The sequence below is a fragment of the Eptatretus burgeri genome, chromosome 4, assembly GCF_056783735.1.
Source record: "Eptatretus burgeri isolate ZD-2024b chromosome 4, Ebu_testis_v1, whole genome shotgun sequence".
Taxonomy (NCBI): domain Eukaryota; kingdom Metazoa; phylum Chordata; class Myxini; order Myxiniformes; family Myxinidae; genus Eptatretus; species Eptatretus burgeri.
This window is the reverse complement of record NC_140964.1, coordinates 76,799,621-76,822,120: the sequence shown is the minus strand read 5'-3', so window position 1 is coordinate 76,822,120 and position 22,500 is coordinate 76,799,621. Positions and strand designations below refer to the sequence as shown.

General features: G+C 42.8%; 1 protein-coding gene across 1 annotated transcript in view; it reads right to left on the bottom strand.

Annotated features, from left to right (window-relative positions):
• Positions 1–22,500, bottom strand: part of LOC147028414 (uncharacterized) — a 54,265-nt gene that overhangs the window by 7,662 nt on the left and 24,103 nt on the right. Inside the window, exons 7-11 of the mRNA XM_085878780.1 lie at positions 15,158–15,302; positions 13,952–14,138; positions 13,057–13,198; positions 11,551–11,727; positions 8,607–8,778 (exon numbers count right to left, since the gene is read on the bottom strand). Coding sequence (XP_085734906.1) covers positions 8,607–8,778; positions 11,551–11,727; positions 13,057–13,198; positions 13,952–14,138; positions 15,158–15,302 — 823 coding nt within the window. The remainder of the gene's footprint in view (positions 1–8,606; positions 8,779–11,550; positions 11,728–13,056; positions 13,199–13,951; positions 14,139–15,157; positions 15,303–22,500) is intronic.

Below are 22,500 nucleotides of genomic sequence, written 5' to 3'. Positions count from 1 at the left end.
AGTCGAGACAGAGAAAGAATAGATAGGGAGATAGAAAGAGAAAGAATTGAGATAGAGAAAGAAAAGGGAAAGAGATAGAGAAAGAGAAAGAATAGAGATAGAGATCGAGAAAGAGTAGAGACAGAGATAGAGAAAGAAGAGAGATGGAGAAAGAGAAAGAATAGAGAATGAGAAAGAGAAAGATATAGAGAAAGAGATAGATAGAGAAACAGAAAGAGATCGAGATTGAGTGGAGATAGAGTGGAGAGATCGAGATAGAGAAAGAATGGAGATAGAGGTAGAGATAGAGAGAGGTAGATAAAGAATTGAGATAGAGAAAGAGAAAGAAAAGGGAAAGAGATCGAGAAAGAGTAGAGACAGAGGTAGAGACAGAGACAGAGATAGAGATAAAGAGTAGAGAAAGAGAAAGAATAGAGATGGAGAAAGAGGTAGAGATAGAGAGTAGAGAAAGAGAAAGAGTCGAGAGATAGAGATCTAGAGTAAAGATAGAGATAGAGAAAGAAAAAGAGAAAGAATAGATAAAGAGATATAAAGAGAGAGAGAAAGAATAGAGAGATAGAGAAAGAATAGAGAAACAGAAAGAGATCGAGATAGAGAGGAGAGATAGAGAAATTTGAGAGAGGTAGATAAAGAATTGAGATAGAGAAAGAGAAAGAAAAGGGAAAGAGATCGAGAAAGATAAAGAGTAGAGACAGAGATCGGGGTAGAGGTAGAGGTAGAGGTAGAGACAGAGATACAGAGATAGAGATAAAGAATAGAGATAGAGACAGAGATAGAGATAGAGAAAGAGATCGAGATAGAGAAAGAATAGAGATAGAGTAGAGACAGAGATAGAGAAAGAGAAAGATGTAGAAATAGAGATAGAAATAGAGATAGAGATAGAAAAGAGAAAGAGATCGAGAAAGAGAAAGAGTGGAGACAGAGATGGAGAAAGAATAGAGATAGAGAAAGGGTCGAGATAGAGAGTGGAGAAAGAGAAAGAGTGAGAGATTGAGATAAAGAGATAGAGAAAGAGTAGAGAAAGAATAGAGAAAGAGAAGAAATAGAGATAGAAATAGAGTCGAGAAAGAATAGAGATCGAGATAGAAAAGAGAAAGAGTAGAGATAGAGAGTCGAGACAGAGAAAGAGGGAGAGATGGAGTGGAGATAGAGAAAGAGAAAGAGAAAGAATAGATAGAGAGACAGAGAGATATAAAGAGATAGAGAAAGAGATAGAGTTGAGATGAGATAGAGAAAGAATACAGATAGAGAAAGAGAAAGAAAAGGGAAAGAGATCGAGACAGAGATAAAGAGTAGAGATTGAGAGGGAACAGAGATAGAGATAGAGAAAGAGAAAGAATGGAGATTGAGATAGAGAAAGAGTAGAAATAGAGTCGAGAAAGAATAGAGATAGAAATAGAGTCGAGAAAGAATAGAGATAGAAAAGAGAAAGAATAGAGATAGAGAAAGAGGTAGAGATAGAGAGTAGAGAAAGAGTCGAGACAGAGAAAGAGGGAGAGAAAGAGTGGAGATTGAGATGGAGATATAGAGTCGAGATAGAGATGGAGAAAGAGAAAGAATAGAGATAGAGAAAGAGATCGAGATAGAGGTAGAGAAAGAGTTGAGATAGAGGTAGAGAAAGAGTTGAGATAGAGGTGGAGAAAGAGTTGAGATAGAGGTGGAGAAAGAGTTGAGATAGAGGTAGAGAAAGAGTTGAGATAGAGGTAGAGAAAGAGTTGAGATAGAGGTAGAGAAAGAGTTGAGATAGAGTTGAGATAGAGGTAGAGCGAGGTAGATAAAGAATTGAGATAGAGAAAGAGAAAGAAAAGGGAAAGAGATCGAGAAAGAGAAAGAAGAGAGAAAGAGGTAGAGATAGAGAGTAGAGAAAGAGAAAGAGTCGAGACAGAGATAGAGTGGAGATTGAGATATAGAGTAGAGATAGAGAAAGAATAGATAGAGAGATAAAGAGAAAGAGAAAGAGATCGAGATAGAGTGGAGAGATAGAGAGGAGAGATAGAGAAAGAAAGAATGGAGATAGAGATAGAGAGAGGTAGACAAAGAATTGAGATAGAGAAAGAGAAAGAGTAGAGACAGAGATCGAGGTAGAGGTAGAGACAGAGAAAGAATAGAGATCGCGACAGAGAAAGAGAAAGAGATAGAGAAAGAATAGATATAGAGATAGAGTAGAGATAGAGAAAGAAGAGAGATAGAGAAAGAGAAAGAATGGAGAAAGAGAAAGAAGAGATAGAGAATGAGAAAGAGATAGAGAAAGAGTAGAAATAGAGATAGAAATAGAAATAGAGTCGAGAAAGAATAGAGATAGAAATAGAAATAGAATAGAGATAGAAAAGAGAAAGAGAAAGAATAGAGATAGAGAGTAGAGATAGAGAGTAGAGAAAGAGTCGAGACAGAGAAAGAGGGAGAGAAAGAGTGGAGATTGAGATGGAGATATAGAGTCGAGATAGAGATAGAGAAAGAGAAAGAATAGAGATAGAGAAGGAGATCGAGATAGAGGTAGAGAAAGAGTTGAGATAGAGAAAGAGAAAGAAAAGGGAAAGAGATCGAGAAAGAGAAAGACGAGAGAAAGAGGTAGAGATAGAGAGTAGAGAAAGAGAAAGAGTCGAGACAGAGAAAGAGGGAGAGATAGAGTGGAGATTGACATATAGAGTAGAGATAGAGATGGAGAAAGAAAAAGAGAAAGAATAGATAGAGAGATAAAGAGATATAAAGAGAAAGAGATAGAGAAAGAATAGAGAGATAGAGAAAGAGATTGAGATAGAGAGGAGAGATAGAGATAGAGAATGAGTTGAGATAGAGGTAGAGATAGAGAGAGGTAGATAAAGAATTGAGATAGAGAAAGAGAAAGAGTAGAGACAGAGATCGAGATCGAGGTTGAGGTAGAGACAGAGATAGAGATAAAGAGTCGAGAAAGAGAAAGAATAGAGATCGAGAAAGAGAAAGAGATAGAGAAAGAATTGAGATAGAGATAGAGAAAGAATAGATATAGAGATAGAGTAGAGATAGAGATAGAGAAAGAAGAGAGATAGAGAAAGAGAAAGAATGGAAATAGAGAAAGAGAAAGAATAGAGATAGAGAATGAGAAAGAGAAAGAGATTGAGATAGAGAAAGAGATAGATAGAGAAACAGAAAGAGATCGAGATTGAGTGGAGATAGAGTGGAGAGATCGAGATAGAGAAAGAGTTGAGATAGAGGTAGAGATAGAGAGAGGTAGATAAAGAATTGAGATAGAGAAAGAAAAGGGAAAGAGATCGAGAAAGAGTAGAGAAAGAGAAGGAGTGGAGACAGAGGTAGAGGTAGAGGTCGAGACAGAGACAGAGATAGAGATAAAGAGTAGAGAAAGAGAAAGAGGTAGAGATAGAGAGTAGAGAAAGAGTCGAGAGATAGAGTGGAGATTGAGATCTAGAGTAAAGATAGAGATAGAAAAAGAGAAAGAATAGATAAAGAGATATAAAGAGATAGAGAAAGAATAGAGAGATAGAGAAACAGAAAGAGATCGAGATAGAGAGGAGAGATAGAGAGGAGAGATAGAGAAAGAAAGAATGGAGATAGAGAATGAGTTGAGATAGAGGTAGAGATAGAGAGAGGTAGACAAAGAATTGAGATAGAGAAAGAGAAAGAGTAGAGGTAGAGGTCGAGACAGAGACAGAGATAGAGATAAAGAGTAGAGAAAGAGAAAGAATAGAGATGGAGACAGAGAAAGAGGTAGAGAAAGAGAAAGAGTCGAGAGATAGAGTGGAGATTGAGATCTAGAGTAAAGATAGAGATAGAAAAAGAAAAAGAGAAAGAATAGAGAGATAGAGAAAGAATAGAGAGATAGAGAAACAGAAAGAGATCGAGATAGAGAGGAGAGATAGAGATAGAGAAATTTGAGAGAGGTAGATAAAGAATTGAGATAGAGAAAGAGAAAGAAAAGGGAAAGAGATCGAGAAAGAGAAAGATCGGGGTAGAGGTAGAGGTAGAGACAGAGATAGAGATAAAGAGTAGAGAAAGAATAGAGATAGAGACAGAGATAGAGATTGAGAAAGAATAGAGAAAGAGAAAGATGTAGAAATAGAGATAGAAATAGAGATAGAGATAGAAAAGAGAAAGAGATCGAGAAAGAGAAAGAGTGGAGACAGAGATGGAGAAAGAATAGAGATAGAGAAAGGGTCGAGATAGAGAGTGGAGAAAGAGAAAGAGTGAGAGATTGAGATATAGAGATAGAGAAAGAGTAGAGAAAGAGAAAGAATAGATAGAGAGATATCGAGAGATATAGAGAAAGAGAAAGAACAGATCGAGAGATATAAAGAGATAGAGAAAGAGAAAGAACAGATCGAGAGATATAAAGAGATAGAGAAAGAGAAAGAACAGATCGAGAGATATAAAGAGATAGAGAAAGAGATAGTGGTAGAGAAAGAGACAGAGAAAGAGAAAGAAAGAGATTGAGAAAGAGTAGAGACAGAGATCGAGATCAAGATAGAATTGAGATGGAGGTAGAGGTGGAGGTAGAGACAGAGATAGAGATAAAGAGTATAGAAAGAGAAAGAATAGGGATAGAGAAAGAGAAAGAATAGATATAGAGATCGAGAAAGAATAGAGATCAAGATAGAAAAGAGAAAGATCGAGAAAGAGAAAGAGTAGAGACAGAGATAGAGAAAGAGAAAGAGAAAGAGAGTAGAGATAGAGTGGAGAAAGAGAAAGAGTCGAGACAGAGAAAGAGGGAGAGATGGAGTGGAGATAGAGAAAGAGAAAGAATAGATAGAGAGACAGAGAGATAGAAAGAGATAGAGATAGAGTTGAGATAGAGAAAGAGAAAGAATAGATATAGAGACAGAGATAGAGAGAGGTAGAGAAAGAATACAGATAGGGAAAGAGATCGAGACAGAGACAGAGACAGAGATAAAGAGTAGAGATGGAGAAAGAACAGAGATAGAGATAGAGACAGAGACAGAGAAAGAGATAGAATAGAGATAGAGAAAGAGAAAGAATGGAGATTGAGATAGAGAAAGAGTAGAAATAGAGATAGAAATAGAAATAGAGTCGAGAAAGAATGGAGATAGAGAAAGAGGTAGAGATAGAGAGTAGAGAAAGAGTCGAGACAGAGAAAGAGGGAGAGAAAGAGTGGAGATTGAGATGGAGATATAGAGTCGAGATAGAGATAGAGAAAGAGAAAGAATAGAGATAGAGAAAGAGATCGAGACAGAGGTAGAGAAAGAGTTGAGATAGAGGTAGAGAAAGAGTTGAGATAGAGGTAGAGAAAGAGTTGAGATAGAGGTAGAGAAAGAGTTGAGATAGAGGTAGAGAAAGAGTTGAGATAGAGGTAGAGAAAGAGTTGAGATAGAGGTAGAGAAAGAGTTGAGATAGAGGTAGAGAAAGAGTTGAGATAGAGGTAGAGAAAGAGTTGAGATAGAGGTAGAGAAAGAGTTGAGATAGAGGTAGAGAAAGAGCGAGGTAGAGATAGAGCGAGGTAGATAAAGAATTGAGATAGAGAAAGAGAAAGAAAAGGGAAAGAGATCGAGAAAGAGAAAGAAGAGAGAAAGAGGTAGAGATAGAGAGTAGAGAAAGAGAAAGAGTCGAGACAGAGATATAGAGTAGAGATAGAGATAGAGAAAGAATAGATAGAGAGATAAAGAGAAAGAGAAAGAATAGAGATAGAGAAAGAATAGAGAGATAGAGAAAGAGATCGAGATAGAGTGGAGAGATAGAGAGGAGAGATAGAGAATGAGTTGAGATAGAGATAGAGAATGAGTTGAGATAGAGATAGAGAATGAGTTGAGATAGAGATAGAGAATGAGTTGAGATAGAGATAGAGATAGAGAGAGGTAGATAAAGAATTGAGATAGAGAAAGAGAAAGAGTAGAGACAGAGATCGAGGTTGAGGTAGAGGTAGAGACAGAGATAGAGATAAAGAGTCGAGAAAGAGAAAGAATAGAGATCGAGACAGAGAAAGAGAAAGAGATAGAGAAAGAATAGATATAGAGATAGAGTAGAGATAGAGTAGAGATAGAGAAAGAGATAGAGAAAGAAGAGAGATAGAGATAGAGAAAGAATGGAAATAGAGAAAGAGAAAGAATAGAGATAGAGAATGAGAAAGATATAGAGATAGAGAAAGAGAAAGAATAGAGATAGAGAATGAGAAAGAGATAGAGAAAGAGTAGAAATAGAGATAGAAATAGAAATAGAGTCGAGAAAGAATAGAGATAGAAATAGAATAGAGATAGAAAAGAGAAAGAATAGAGATAGAGAAAGAGGTAGAGATAGAGAGTAGAGATAGAGAGTAGATATAGAGAGTAGAGAAAGAGTCGAGACAGAGAAAGAGGGAGAGAAAGAGTGGAGATTGAGATGGAGATATAGAGTCGAGATAGAGAAAGAGAAAGAGAAAGAATAGAGGTTGAGAAAGAGATTGAGATAGAGGTAGAGAAAGAGTTGAGATAGAGGTAGAGAAAGAGTTGAGATAGAGAAAGAGAAAGAAAAGGGAAAGAGATCGAGAAAGAGAAAGAAGAGAGAAAGAGGTAGAGATAGTAGAGAAAGAGAAAGAGTCGAGACAGAGATAGAGTGGAGATTGAGATATAGAGTAGAGATAGAGATAGAGAAAGAATAGATAGAGAGATAAAGAGAAAGAGAAAGAGAAAGAATAGAGAAAGAGATCGAGATAGAGTGGAGAGATAGAGAAAGAGAAAGAATGGAGATAGAGATAGAGAATGAGTTGAGATAGAGGTAGAGATAGAGGTAGATAAAGAATTGAGATAGAGAAAGAGAAAGAGTAGAGACAGAGATCGAGATCGAGGTTGAGGTAGAGGTAGAGACAGAGATAGAGATAAAGAGTCGAGAAAGAGAAAGAATTGAGATAGAGATCGAGAAAGAATAGAGATAGAGATAGACAAAGAGATAGAGAAAGAAGAGAGATAGAGAAAGAGAAAGAAAGAATGGAAATAGAGAAAGAGAAAGAATAGAGATAGAGAAAGAGAAAGAGAAAGAATGGAAATAGAGAAAGAGAAAGAATAGAGATAGAGAAAGAGAAAGATATAGAGATAGAGAAAGAATAGAGATAGAGAATGAGAAAGAGATAGAGAAAGAGTAGAAATAGATAGAAATAGAGTAGAGAAAGAATAGAGATGGAGATAGAGATAGAAAAGAGAAAGAGATCGAGATAGAGAAAGAGTAGAGACAGAGATAGAGAAAGAATAGAGATAGAGACAGAGAAAGAATAGAGATAGAGAAAGAGAAAGATGTAGAAATAGAGATAGAAATAGAGTGGAGAAAGAATAGAGATAGAGAATGAGAAAGAGAAAGATATAGAGATAGAGAAAGAGTAGAAATAGAGTAGAGATGGAGATAGAGATAGAGATAGAAAAGAGAAAGAGATCGAGATCGAGAAAGAGTAGAGACAGAGATAGAGAAAGAATAGAGATAGAGACAAAGAAAGAGAAAGAATAGAGATAGAGAAAGAATAGAGAAAGAATAGAGAAAGAGAAAGATGTAGAAATAGAGATATAAATAGAGTAGAGAAAGAATAGAGATAGAGATAGAAAAGAGAAAGAGATCGAGAAAGAGAAAGAGTGGAGACAGAGATAGAGAAAGGGAGTCGAGATAGAGAGTGGAGAAAGAGAAAGAGAAAGGGTCGAGACAGAGAAAGAGTGAGAGATAGAGATAGAGAAAGAATAGATAGAGAGATATCAACAGATATAGAGAAAGAGTAGAGAAAGAGAAAGAATAGATCGAGCGATATAAAGAGATAGAGAAAGAGATAGATAGAGAAAGAGAAAGAATAGAGAGAGAGAGATAGAGAAAGAAAGAGATAGAGATAGAGAAAGAGAAAAAGAAAGAATAGAGATAGAGATAGAGTAGAGATTGAGATAGAGAAAGAATTGATATAGAGATAGAGAAAGAGTTGAGATAGAGGTAGAGATAGAGAGAGGTAGAGAAAGAATAGAGAAAGAGAAAGAAAAGGGAAAGAGATCGAGAAAGAGAAAGAGAAAGAGTCGAGAAAGAGGCAGAGACAGAGACAGAGACAGAGATATAGAGTAGAGATAGAGAAAGAGTTGAGATAGAGATAGAGAAAGAGTGGAGAAAGAGAAAGAGGAGAGACAGAGATATAGATAGAGATAGAGTTATACGTAGAGGTAGAGACAGAGACAGAGATAAAGTAGAGATAGAGAAAGAGAAAGAGAAAGAATCGAGATGGAGAAAGCGAAAGAGAAAGAATGGAGACAGAGAAAGAGAAAGAGAAAGAATAGAGATGGAGAAAGAGAAAGAGTTGAGATAGAGTTCGACGTAGAGGTAGAGACAGAGACAGAGACAAAGTAGAGACAGAGAAAGAGAAAGAATAGAGACAGAGACAGAGACAGAGAGAGACAGATATCATTTGTGGTATTTTTTCAGCATTTTAGACAGTTATGCTCCTTCTTAGAAAAGCAACATAATCGTGCTTCAGACATGAAATCGCAGCAGCAATGATGGAAGAAGACATTGCGAGAAAAAAAAAAAAAAGCCAAAACTTTATCACGAAACAATCTCAGCTTAAACTTCTGAATGTGCTCCACTGCAGCCAGGAAGCATCATTGTTGATACTTGCATAGGTTGGCATTGCTTCATGGCCACGAAATGTAATGTATTGCATCACTTACCTTCAAGATCATTCAGCCATTGCCTTAGTCCGATCACAAAGCTCGAAGCTTCATTTTTCAGACCCTGGATTCGTGCCGTCACCTCCTGAGATGTTCCTCCTTCTTCTGAGAGTACTCCAGTTCCATCGATGCTTGACATATTTGCAAGTTTGTCTGACAGCTCAGCCACCATCTAAGTGTGTGACACATAACATGTGTTATTGACAGTTTAAAAATGTGAATCTGCTTACCCACACTATATGCTTGGTTAAAAATCAGAATCAGTTCCAGGTGCTGCCATTATGCAGGCAAACTTAGCACAGAGGTGATTTTCAGTACAATCCTGGCCTTTGATATGGTTCCCTTCACTTTTGATGCACTTCTTCGAACATTTTTCAAAAAAAGATTGACACTTTGGCGATCAGGCATTCTTGGTACCCTCCTCCAACACATTGGTAACAGCTGACTGTGAAGCAGCATGAAGTCCCTTGGTATGAATATGTTGTATTTGGGAGGAATGTCACCCCGTGATTGGTTAGATTCGTTAGAAATTCAATGATGAAGTAATGTGTGTACATGATGCTTTATCGTGGTGAAAGATCCACCTACGCTGTTGTACATGCATCATGGCGTTTGCATCACTCAGCATTGCTGCACGGAGTGAGGGGATTCTTGTGTCAGAGAACACCATCGTCTGTCCGTTGGGAATAATTTTGTTGTCATTGAAGCCCCGGCATCAAAGAACACTACAAGCATCTCCTTTCCCATGCGTCCTGTCTGTTTGGTATTTCTTCAGCCCTGCTGGCTGTGACTTACACACACAATTGTGGCCCTTTGTTTCAGAGTCGGAAAGGTGGACCCATCCACTGTACAGGTGTCCCACGCTGCCTGGTGGTGCCTGCCATCCATTACTACAGATGTCTGGCAGTAAACCAGGAGGCTGGAATCTGACCAAAGTTCCAGCAAATAATAACCCACTCTTTTTGAAAGGTACAAAGGCATCTTAAATGCCACAAGCAAACGTGAGCAGATGGAACAGCTGGGTTGACTGCTCCAAATAGCAGTTTCCTCTAGGTCAAGTCCTTTCTCTTTGGCTGCAAGAGGACACTTTGTAGTCGGGTCAGAAATCTAACACGTACTATACAGCTCAAACGCAATGTACCTGAGTTCAGTCATTTAACAAATGAAGCCTTAACTTTTCAACCACTCTTAAGTTTTAAACGTTCGTTGGTGAATGTGTATGGGACAGCCGGGTTAACGTCTTTTCTAACTTGGAATATATCTGGGCCAGGTAGCACAAGAATCGACTTTTACAATCGCATTGAACTCTGGGTCATCAACCCCATATGTAAGCAAATCGAGTTTTCAAAGTTAATGACCTGTATGGAGGCAATGCCCAATGGCGTCTGCTGAAAGTAAAAAGCAAAGTTGTCCATGAAAGCAGGTGTGACGAGTCAGATATTTCTGTGCCTGCAGCTAAGGGGTTTTTATAAATGGAAAATGGCAAATTCTTTGTACTTGCAGTGATGCCCAATTTAGCAGGAAGTCATGAAAGATGGGACCCCATGTTGATATTGGCTGGATGGGTGTTATTTGGCTCTCCTGTTGCCTGGAAAATACAATAGCAGGCCCCCCAAGAAACGCATTTTCTGCACAGTGTCTGTTTTTATTTATCAACAGTAATATTTTAAATATATGTGGAAGGATTCCATGCAGGATGAGGACCTATACTTATTGTCACATTGCAAGAACAGTAGACTATGGACAAACTCCAGGGTGCCCCACAGAAAACCAGGAAATTTGCTACAGTTTATTTTAAACAAAACAAAAGCAAACTTAGATGTAGTGTAAAACAAAGATACAAATTTGATAACTGCTGCATTCTGAAATTAAATTTTAAAACGGTTGGAAAATTTATATGTTAGTTTATTGATACGGCAAAAGAAATCTCAAAATCTCAAATTTCCTAGTTTTATGTGGGGCACCCTGAAGAAGGGCACTCGGTAGAGCGCATACCTCCGCCGCGCAATGCCTGATCCACGAGAACATATCAGGCCCAATAAATTTGTCGTTTTTAGCCCCATCTCTCAATGGTGAAGAATCAATTAAAAAAAAAAAAATATCGCGTATCTGGATCCGGATTCGGATCTTCACCAAAACTGAATCAATTCGGCCGTGTCACACACCCAACGTGTCCACCAAGTTTCGTCCGAATCCGTCCACAATTTTTGAGATATTGTGCGATTATATTAGTTTAGCCGGATCTCTCAAGGGTGAAGAATCAATTTTAAAATGTGAGTGGTCAGATCCGGATCTTCACCAAAATCTCATCAGTTCGTCCTTGTCACACACTCAACCTGCTCTCAGAATTTCACCTGAATCCGTCCATAACGTTTTGAGATATCCTGCACACAAACAGACAGACAGAAGTGAAAACATAACCTCCTTCCACCTTCGGTGGTGGAGGTCATGAATAAAACTCGTGTTTGGGATTTGAACCTCAGATTCCTCCACCCGTGTCTTCATTCGTTCGTATGCAGCACAACGCTGCGTCGTGGCATCATTGGCTGAGGGCGCGGCTGTGCCACTGATGCAGTACCCTCTGTAGATTAGGGCAAGAAATTAAAATTTGTTCAAGGTGTCAGCGATAGCTCGCCTACTCTTCACGAAGAAGATCGTGGGATCTTTAACGTCCACCAACTAATGCCAGCAGATGGGACACCCGTTTAACGTCCATCCAAAGGACGGCACACACCTTGATGAATCACCTGGCTTGTGAAACACCGGACTGGCAGTTTATAGCTGGGTCGATATTCAAACCCAGGCTAGACAGATGAGAGGTGAGTGTGCACACCTCTGGCCATACTGTCAGTCCCACAATCCATATGATTGGAGAGGAATGGCCAAGCAGGCCAAATAATCCTAATAGTAATATAGTCACAACTAGTGTGTTTGCTTGCAGTACCTGAATGCTGTGTGCAGCTTCAGTCTTTGCCTTTGCTGAAGTGTCTCTCGCATTCCCTGCGAGCATTTTCAGCCAGGCCCCATCCTCCTGCAACTCTTCAATGCCGGTCTCCAGTTTGGTAATCTGCCACTCTTCTTTGCCATTTTGTGTTTGTACTTCCTCCAGCACCGACTCCGTCTAAAATTGGTTGGTACAAGGACAGGGCGTATGGCATTAGACGAGATCAATTTAATCTCAACAGACAAGGTGAGAAAGATGAAAACAAGTACACATGTGGTTATCCACTTTGAGTCTATGACCATTAAAATTGTTTGGTTACCATCCAAAGTGAGTGATGCCATAAATGCAATTCCACCTCCCCCCATGTTATATGGTGGAAAGATTCACCCTCGAACCCTAAAATATCACCCATACGTACTCTACCCCGTCACCCCCTACTTTCCATACTCTTCATCTCTTTCTTTTCTCTGGATTCCATTTATTACACCTCCCCCCCCCCCCACACCTCTTCAATTCCCCTTGCATTTCGCTCACGTTCCACCTACACCGAGGAGGCAAGGAGGAGGGAGAAAGTACGAGGAACGAACTTGATATCGGGCACAAAGAGAATTGCAATAGTATCGACATCTTGACGATGGATTTCGATCAATGACGGTTTTGTAAAAAGAAGACCAAAAGTTGTCACATGTACCACCATGTTTGGTTTTCTTCAGGTCGTTCTTCTTGCCAATGAAAGTAACACAGGGTGTTTACAAATTACCATTCCAAATTGAAACGGTAATAAATCAAAAAGAAGATGAAATGGGGTACAAGGATGCGGTTTGCTGCATTGCCTGCATGTGAAATAACGTTTCTCAAAGTTTTATTGACTTTTTTCGTTACCAGGTGTCTCTTGTGACGCGTGACGTCACATTTACTGCAAATGGCATCCCCACAGCATTGCCTGGTTTGCAGAGACTAAATCAGCTGCACAGGTTCAACGAAGTTTCAGGACGACCTATGAAAGGCAGCCACCATCGAGATAAATGATTCGTGAGTGCCACAAAAGGTTTATGGAGACTGGTAGTGTTCTGTAGAGGAAGGGGGTTAGGCCGGCCAAGCACAAGTGGTGAGGATGTTGAACACATCCTCGAGTCATTCTTGAACAGTCCCCAAAAGTCCATTCGGATTCGGACCATCTTGACAATGAAACTTCACCAAATGCCATTTCCCATACAGAAAACGGCATGTTTTTATCATGGCATGTCATTTTGCTTATTTATTTATTTATTATGGTTTAAATTTGAACACCCTGTATATCCGGTATAAGTTTTGTACAGGAATAGGATTATCAAACCTCCCACACAAACGATTCTCATGAAATGAAAACTTCCATATTTATTGCTTATTGGTACAAACCATTTGCATTATGAAATTTCAAGCTTTGACTGCAAGGTAAGAGATACAATTCGGTGAATAAGGCCATCATTGCAAACCATTACCCTCGTGGCAGGTGTAGCCTGTTACCTGATGCAACTGCTGCTCCAGACCATCAAGAACAACTTTCACGTTGTTCCCTTTGATTTTTGCAGCTTCAAGAGCTTGCTGTGCTTCATGTAAATCTCTGCTCAATTCCTGAGATGATTCTTGGACCCCATTTACCATTTTCCTACAGGAGAGATGGGAGGTGGATGTGAGGAGAGAGATGACATGAGTCTCACGTGCTTTGCATCATATGAGCGGGCAGGACTGTGCAGTTGATGTCTAGCTCTCTGTATACATTAGTCCAGGGATTTGGAGCTTGGCCAGAGCATTGGCACATAATAACCTATTCTTTTTCAAGGAGTGCCATGGTATCTGTAATTTCTCGTGGGTCATCCAGATTAACACCCATCTTAAGGACGCTATATACTCATTGATGCAACACAAAAAGTAGGAGCAAGGCAATGAAAAGAGAAGATCTAAAGAAATCATTTGGCATGCTTTGGGAGGTATTTATGGTGTCCTGTTCAGCTACAGATCTTTCACTGTCCACTCATGTATTCTTTTAATCAACTCTTCAATATTTACAACAAAATGAGCACAGTATGAAGGTGCACCATTTCATTGTGTGTTTTTTTCTTTTTCCAATCCCTTGTTTGAAAGTAACATTCCAGACGTTTGAAATCTCATTCAGCAGCGAGAGAAGAAGCAAAATTTTGGTTAACAATTGGGTAATGTGGACCCCAAGGACTTAATGTCCATGGAAGTAAAATTTAGTGTGCGCCTTGTGGCACAAGATATGTAGGTTTGACAAGACTGTGAAAGATGTTGCCCTCGGCTACATAAATACACAAAAGGAGATGTCTGTGTGAGAACCGTTGAGATGATGAAGGTGGGTGTTTGAAACGATATGAAATGCACACCGAGTTGGAACATTCACCTTGCATTTTCTGCTCCCTCCTTCAAAATTGAGATTGCTTTTAGTTCCGTTGCAGGAATGTTCAGGGCGTTGTCTATGTCCCCGTAGTGCAGACGTATGTATTCCAGTTCGGGCAAGGCTGTGGACATTGATATGGCAAGCACCCGTTCACACAATTGTGCCACTGTCTGCAAGGGCACCAAAGGATCTGAAACACACACACACACACACACACACACACACACACACACACACACACACACACACACACACACACACACACACACACAAACACACACACACACACACACACACACACACAATGACCTTGTACTTTATACCGGCTCACATCATACATTTCCTGGATGTAAATAAAGTACCTCATTTGTTGCTCTGTTTACAAACCCTAACAATGCTATTGCACTCTTCTGCATATTTAGGTTGGAGTGAGTGAAGGACACTGAGAAGCACAAGAAAAACGAAAATCCTCATGATTTGTTGTCCGTGGATACCTTTTGTGAAGTTAATTTATCAGCACATGTATATCAGTAAAAAAGTGGTATATGCTAGCAATGCAGCAATGCAATGACATCATCAGAGGTGGCCATTTTTTGCCTCTTGCAAGCCTTGAACTTCCTGGGTGAGCGTTATTGAACGAGTCAATAACTCTGAAGCTTGTATCAGGTCGATGCAATTACATGGCTCAAATATCCCATAATTCGAAACTTGAAAACATCATTAAATTAGCCTTGTATAACAGCCTGGTGTTGACTTAACGGTTCAGGTGGCTGGCTTAAGATCTTAGGGTCCTGAGTTTGAGTCCTTGTGCCATTAAATAGCACCAGGTGAACAACCTGTCATCCTTCCAAGGTTGGTTCCAGCTTACTGGGAAGAAGGAGCCATTTGAGTATCCTACATCGGAGTGACGACCCATCCAGGACTGTGCCCCCTAACCAATGGAAAACTGCTTCGGCAACCCTATCCGTCTGAAGACGCGAAATAAGTAGTTCTTCTTATGTAACTCTTCAGCTTTTGGATTCCATAAACTCAACATAGATGACAGTGATGGAAATTCTATTTTTCAGATGACACCGTCCTACTATTCCATAGCGGCTAGCAGCATTCGTTAAAGGAAACAAACAAAAGGGCCCAGCTGGTGATGAGATGCTGGGTAACAGATTACGGAAGGATGATTTGTCCCTTCCCAAATGGATGGAGGTGCCTTACCTTTGAGAACTGCAGTAACATCCTTGAGCAAGTCTTTTGCATGTGAAATGGAACCCCTTCCTTCTTTCAGGGTTGCCAAACTCCTCTCTCCAGCCATGCTTGAATTATGTTGCAGACGATCAAGTGTCTTCAGTGCTTCCCTCAGCTGCAAAAACAAACAAACCATATCATGACGTCAAAATTATACACAACTTTCTGCCAAAACCTCTTTTAACACGATAAAGATAGAAAGGTGATTATTGTTGCAGAAACTGAACTGGTTTGGTAACAATTCCTACCTGTGATGGTTTGGTAGGAATAGGGATCAACGAGGGTATAAATGAAACGATGAACACAAGGCAGACAGGGAAGTCAGCGAACAATCAAATTTCGCCTGATTGGTTTTTATATGATTCCCTGGAGTAGCATCTTTATGTTACTCAATTATTATCTCATATTTAGCCTGCTAAGGATTGAGACGATGTTGTAATGGGGTCATCTCTCATGAGAAATCAAGCCCACACTGGGCAATTTACAGGGAGGGTTTCCTACCTCAACATTATCCCGTTCTGTGGTGGATCCACTCCTGGATAATGACAGGTTTCCTTATTAAGGGGCCGAGGGGTTAGCCCCTTCATGGGCTGCAGGCAAAACCTCTCCGCTACCCCCTCCCCCCCCCTCATTTTTACAATCCTGAATTGAAATATTTAAAGAATTAAAAAAAAAAAAACATTGTAATGATTAAAGTGTTAGGACTGAATTAAAATTAAGAGATCATTTGTCATTACCTCCACCACCAAAGGTGGACTAAGGTTATGTATTCACCCCTATCAGTTTGTCTATCTGTTTATCTATCATCTCAAAAAGTTATGGCCGGATTAGGTTGAAACTTGGTGGACAGGTTGGGTGTGATTTTGATGAAGATCCAGACGCAGATCAGGCAAAACAATTCGATACAAAACGTAAACTGTTCAGCCTGGTGGAGGTATTCGCTCTTCCTTGTGCCGTTCTAGTTGCAGCTGTTTAATTGTGTTGTATAAAAGTGTTTGAGTTGTGCTTTCACTGCCAAGGTACTGTATATGGGTAAAGAAGTGTGACCTGGACAGTGAAAGCTATCCTCTTTTTAACATGCATCCAGCCCTCCTTGGGTGCTGCCCGGAAAACATCTTAAACACTTTTTCACAAGTCTGGTCCACTACTAGAATGTGCTTGAGGAGGGCCAGTCCATTTAACCTGTCATTGGTCATTGTAGACCTCCTTACATATCTTCAGCCTTCTCAAGCTGAAGATTGACCTTTGACATTCTCATCATGTGACTGGAAATGATGTACTTAAGATCAGGGAAGTGAAGATGGGTACGTATTCCTGATTATTGAATTTCAGAATGGTTGCACCAGTATCTGATAAATCCTGGACTTTGCTACTGGACCACTTTTCATCCCAAATATCGAACTCTTCTCCAATGGAGTAACTTGATAGTGTAAGGTGACCCAAGAAAGGTACAGTCGATACTCAGCAACAGTACTCTTCCATATTTTTCCACAAGGGCATTCCCACAGTTTAATTGATGTCCACATGGTCTGTGGTTATTTTCACACTACTCATTTGTAACTTGGAAGCACAACTTGTGGTGTTCTCAAATGTTGTCTCCAATTCACTGCAGACCATTGATAAGTCATTGATAAGAAGTCAGGTCAGGTTCGATCTGTGACCTGCTACAGGTAACATGTAAACCTGTACTAACCTGTTCCATGGTCGGGTTGTCGGCGACTAAACCGTCTCCCCCACCAGGTTTTCTGGTGAGGGGGGTGTTTGGATATGGACACCCAGCAGGATTAAAAACAAAACCTGTCAAAGGGCGGAGGAGCTCCTTGTGAGCCAACGGCCATCCATATCTAGTGCCCAACTGTGTCTGCAGACGTCCTCCTGCAGTTGGGTTACTTCTTATTAGGAGGTTGGTGGCAGGATTTGCACTCCAGCCACCGTAAAACCCTTCATTACGCAAAACGTAAAAACGCAAAAAAATCTGAAAACCCACTCCGTGGGAGTACCTCCTGTGCAGCTTCCCTTCGCAGGGCAGCTCACCGGATGACCGGATTGGGGCAAAGCCTTCGGGACCCCCAATCTTTGATCGGAGGGAAACCACGGGGTAACATCCCTGGGTCAGATTGCGGGAGAGTGTGTCGGAGTGGTGCTGAGGTGTCGTCCACCAGACGGCGGTCTCCTTGGGTTAACCTGAGGCGGTCCCTTCGGGTGGGTGCCTGGAATGTCCTATCCCTCAGAGAGGATGATCACCTGTCTCTGTTATCATCTGAGCTCAAGCGTTTGGACATAGGGATTGCAGCTCTCTCTGAGGTTCGGAGACCGGATTGCGGCGAGATAATGGTGGGTGGTTACACCTACTATTGGTCTGGTCGCTCTGATGGTTACCATACCCAAGGAGTTGCTGTAGCTGTGTCCAATAAGCTGACCCCAATGATAATTGAGGTAACACCGGTCAACGAGCGTATTATGAGATTAAGGATTCGTCACTCCTTAGGTGTCATTTCCCTGGTCTCTGTTTATGCTCCGACTGAGGCGAGTGATCTCACCGTGAAGGATGCATTCTACGCCACTCGAGTCTGTGGTTGATCAGTGCACCAGACGAGATACACTTCTAGTCTTGGGGGATTTCAATGCATCGACTGGAACTGATAGGGATGGTTATGAGGTGTGTGTTGGTCCCCATGGGTCAGGAACTATGAACCAGAATAGCACTAAGTTCCTTGACTTTGCAAGAAGTCATGGACTTAGGGTGGCTGGTTCATGGTTTCAGCGCCCACGAGCTCATCGCTGGACTTGGTATTCCAACGCTGGCGGTGTGGCAAAGGAGATTGACCATGTCCTCATTGACGGTCATTGGAGGATGATCCAGAACTGCAGGGTCTACCGGAGTGCTCAGTTCCTCAATACTGACCACAGGCTTGTTGTAGCAACTCTAAAGCTGCACCTTAAATCCTGGAGAATGGTACCATCCCAGCCTAGGCTGGATGTTGCCAAGCTCAGGGATGAGAGAGTAGCTGAGGAGTTTGCGAACAGGCTGAGTGGACACTTGGGGGGTCTGGGTGCTTTGGGGGGTCCTGAAGAGTTGTGGAGCGCCTTCAAGACTACCGTCCTTGATGTTGCCGGTGGATGTCTTGGAACTCACCACAGGGCAAAGAAGAATTTTGTCTCTCAAGGGACACTGGATACCATTGACCAGAGTCGCAGGGCCAGGCTGAATGGCAGAGCTGAGCTGTTCAGGGAGCTGAGGCGTAAAACTGTACGTGCACTGAGGGTGGACAAGGAGGCCTATGTGCGAGGAATCTGTGAGGGGGTAGAGCATCACCTGTGGACAGGTGATTCTCGTCCCGCTTACAGGGGAATTCACGCATTACGTTCATCCAAGCCCATCCCTCGGAGCACTGCAGTTCGAGCAGAGAGTGGTAGGCTCTTGACAGAGGAGTCTGAAGTGAAGGCCCGCTGGGCCGGTTACTTTGAGCGGTTGTACCAGGTTGATCCCCCAACTGTCGAGTTGGACGTCAAGGGTGTTACAATCCCTGTTGCTGACCCTCAAATCAACTGTGGTCCACCTTCGCTTGTGGAAACACGGGCTGCGGTGAACCAGTTGAAACGGGGCAAAGCTCCAGGGATCTGTGGCATCCATGCCGAACTTCTCAAGGCTGGTGGAAATGTTGCACTCGTGTCGTTGCATGCAGTTTTGTGCTCTGCCTGGAACACAGGCATCATCCCAACTGACTGGAAGAGGGGCCTTGTTGTCCCTCTCTGGAAAGGGAAGGGTGATCGCCAAGACTGAAACAACTACCGAGGGGTGACGCTGCTCTCAGTGCTGGGCAAGGTCTTTGCTCGGATAATTCTTGATAGGGTTCGCCACCATCTGCTTGAGCGCCAGCGTCCAGAGCAGTCAGGCTTCACACCAAAGAGGTCAACGATTGACCGTATCCTTGCACTTCGTGTCCTCACCGAACGCAGACAAGAGTTTCGGCAGGGGCTGCTTGCAGCCTATGTTGATGTCTGTAAAGCGTTCGATTCAGTGAATCGGGATGTCCTCTGGAGGATTCTTGGTCTTCGTGGGGTGCCACCAAAACTGATCGATCTGATGTCTGAACTCTACTCTGGTACTGAGAGTGCTGTGAAGTGTGGTGGTACCACCTCTGACTTATTTCCAGTTGTTACTGGAGTTCGTCAGGGATGTGTACTTGCCCCCACACTTTTCAGCACTTGTATGGACTGGATTTTAGGGAGGATGTCGGAGAGATCAAGTTGCGGTGCATCGTTTGGGAATGTCAAGATCTCGGACCTTGATTTTGCAGACGATGTAGTCATCTTTGCAGAGACTTCAGACATCCTTTTGGGGGCCCTCGAGGTGCTGAATGAGGAGTCGGAGTCGCTGGGATTACGGGTTTCTTGGGTCAAAACTAAGATCCAGGCTTTCGGTGACATCTTGGATGCTGCTGTCCTGTCTGTGTCTGTTTGTGGTGAGGATGTTGAGGTCGTGGAGAGATTCACTTACCTTGGCAGTGATATTCATGTCTCTGCTGGCTGCGAGTCAGAGGTCAATAGACGTCTGGGTCGGGCCTGGGGAGTAATGGATTCACTGGATCATGGGGTGTGGCGCTGCCGGTACCTGTGCGGGAGGACGAAAGTCCGAGTCTTCAGGTCCTTGCTACTTCCAGTCTTGCTCTATGGGTGCGAGACTTGGACTCTGACCAAGGATCTGAGACGGAGACTTAATTCCTTTGGTACCAGGTGTCTTCGGAGAATCCTTGGCTATCGCTGGTTGGATTTTGTATCCAACGAGCGGTTGCTGAGAGAGACTCGGATAAGATTTGTTACCTGCATAGTCCGTGAGCGTCAGTTGCGGCTGTATGGACATGTGGCTCGTTTTCCTGACGCTTATCCTGCTTACCAGATTCTCTCAGCGAGGGAGTCTCATGAGTGGAGGAGGCCAGTGGGCCGACCACGTGCCTCATGGTTGCAGCAGGTTGACCATCATCTCAAGGAGATGGGGATGGGCCTGGCATCTGCCTGGGGGATGGCCAGACGGAGGCCCCTGGAGTACCGGCGGAAAGTGGACGCAGCGACGCGCTGTTCTGGCACATGCTCCCATACCTGACCTGACATTGATAAGACCATTGGGGTTTTTTTTTGTTTCTTATATACCTTTGAAATCCCTATCTATCTACCCTGTAGTTTGGTTGTTCACCATTTTTAGTGCAGCAGGTCTTCTCGCCACATGTTAAGGACCATGACAAATCCACCCTGCATGATGCTCCACAAAAAAATAATTGGTGTAATGACTACCTGGTTTATGATGGTGTGGGTTCTATTCCCATGGCTGCGCACTCTCGGTAATCCGCGATTCGCAAGCATGGTAGATGTGACAAACGTGTGTGTGTGTGTGTGTGTGTGTGTGTGTGTGTGTGTGTGTGTGTGTGTGTGTGTGTGTGTGTGTGTGTGTGTGTGTGTGTGTGTGTGTGTGTGTGTGTAGTTGGAAAGGGGGTGGGGGGGGGTTCTGCAGTGGACTGAAATATGCTGTTTCAGGGTGTTGGGCGAACTACTGTATCAGTTTCAAATATGTACATGTTCCATGTAATAAATAAAAAAGACAAACAGTCATAGACTGGTACTTACAAAATTGTCAACTTGACCTCTGACCTTGTCTAATAAAAGCTGTCTCTGGAGAAGGTTGCGATGCAAACCAGAAGTTTCTACGATGATTCTGTACCAAACCATCAAAAACTCGAATGTTTGACCTCACTATGACCTTGACCTTTGACCGATTTTGACCAAAATCTAATCAGCACGAGCCATCACCCTCCTGAATCACGTGGTGTAATTTGACATTGGTAGCTTATTCTGTTCTCGAGTTATCGTGCCTACAAACACACACACACACACACACACACACACACACACACACACACACACACACACACACACACACACACACACACACACACACACACACACACACACACACAAACAAACAGATGACGGAAGTCATCAATATACTGTTACGGCTGTGGAAATTTGCATTACACCATAAAGGGCCCGTAGGTGAGATATCTCTAAGTACATGTGTCGTTAGCCAAAACCCGTTGTATAGAGGGAATTTATGTGATTCATCCAGGCTGCGATGCTTTGAGTTAGCCATTTTTTCTGTTCTATCTCTATTTTGAACCAACCACGTCTCAACCGCCATCACACAACAACCACGCCACCGCCACCATCTACGCTCCCACATCATCGGACCACCGCCATTCCCAAACGGCACCATAACCATCAAACCACCAACGAAAACCCTCCACCACCTTCACCTCTCTCCTTCTACAGCCATTCCCGCACCACCTGTGAACACTGAATGTCGGGCTGTCTCGGGCCCGTTCGGCGTTTGGTGCCGAGCGCACAGAGCCGCGAGCGCAAATAGCGGCCTTTCCGAGGGAAAATTTGGATCAAAAACGCTACACGCCCACTTTTCCTCCGTCCAATTAGCAAGCGCGGGGCGGCTTGGCCCCGCCTCCAGGCGCGTGTGTGTGAAGTCGATATATGCAAATTCTAGGATCAGGGGAGGTTCACGCCCCCGTTTCCTCCGACCAATGGGCGAGCGTGGCTCCACCCCCGAGGTCATTCTGATCCGAATATTTGCATACTGGCTTCTCCTGCCCGCCTATAAAAAGGCGAGCGCAAGGCGAATTGTCAGTCGAGTCGGTCGGGTGAGGAGTGCGGAACTGAGAAGAGTTGCAGGAAGAGTTGAGTTCTGGAGTTGCCTGGAGAGGGTCGTCGAGAAGTGGCTGTTAGGGACGCGTTGCGTTGGTGAAGTCGAGGCGAGTGCGCACGGTGGAACTGCAGGCAAGGGAGCTCGGGTCCGAGGAGAGAAGGACGGCGGTCGGCGACGAGGTTACGGTGTGGGGAATCGCTCGTCTCGTCGCAGGACCCAAGCCAGCCAGCCAGCCATTCTCCTCCCCCAGGGCATCAACAATTCCCCCTTTCCCCCACGCTGAGATAGTGCAAAAGGGGGCCCCGTTCCCACCCCACCCCAAACGTCGTGCCAACGAAACCCGCCAAGGAGCACAGCCGCGCAGCCACATTTGCGGTTCGCCCGCCAACGCGTTACGAGGACGCGGGTGGGACCCCCCCGGTCCCGCGCACATTTGGCCTACAGGCCTGTCTGCCTCCTTGTCTATGAGGGTGGCTTCTTTCCTTTGCTTTTGTGTGAATGTGTGTTGGCGCCGTCTGTAAAGTAAAACTGTACAAGTGTTGCCGTGTGTGCACGTAATCGGTATTAACTCTGCGTTGTTGTTGCTTTTATTGTTTTGGTTGCT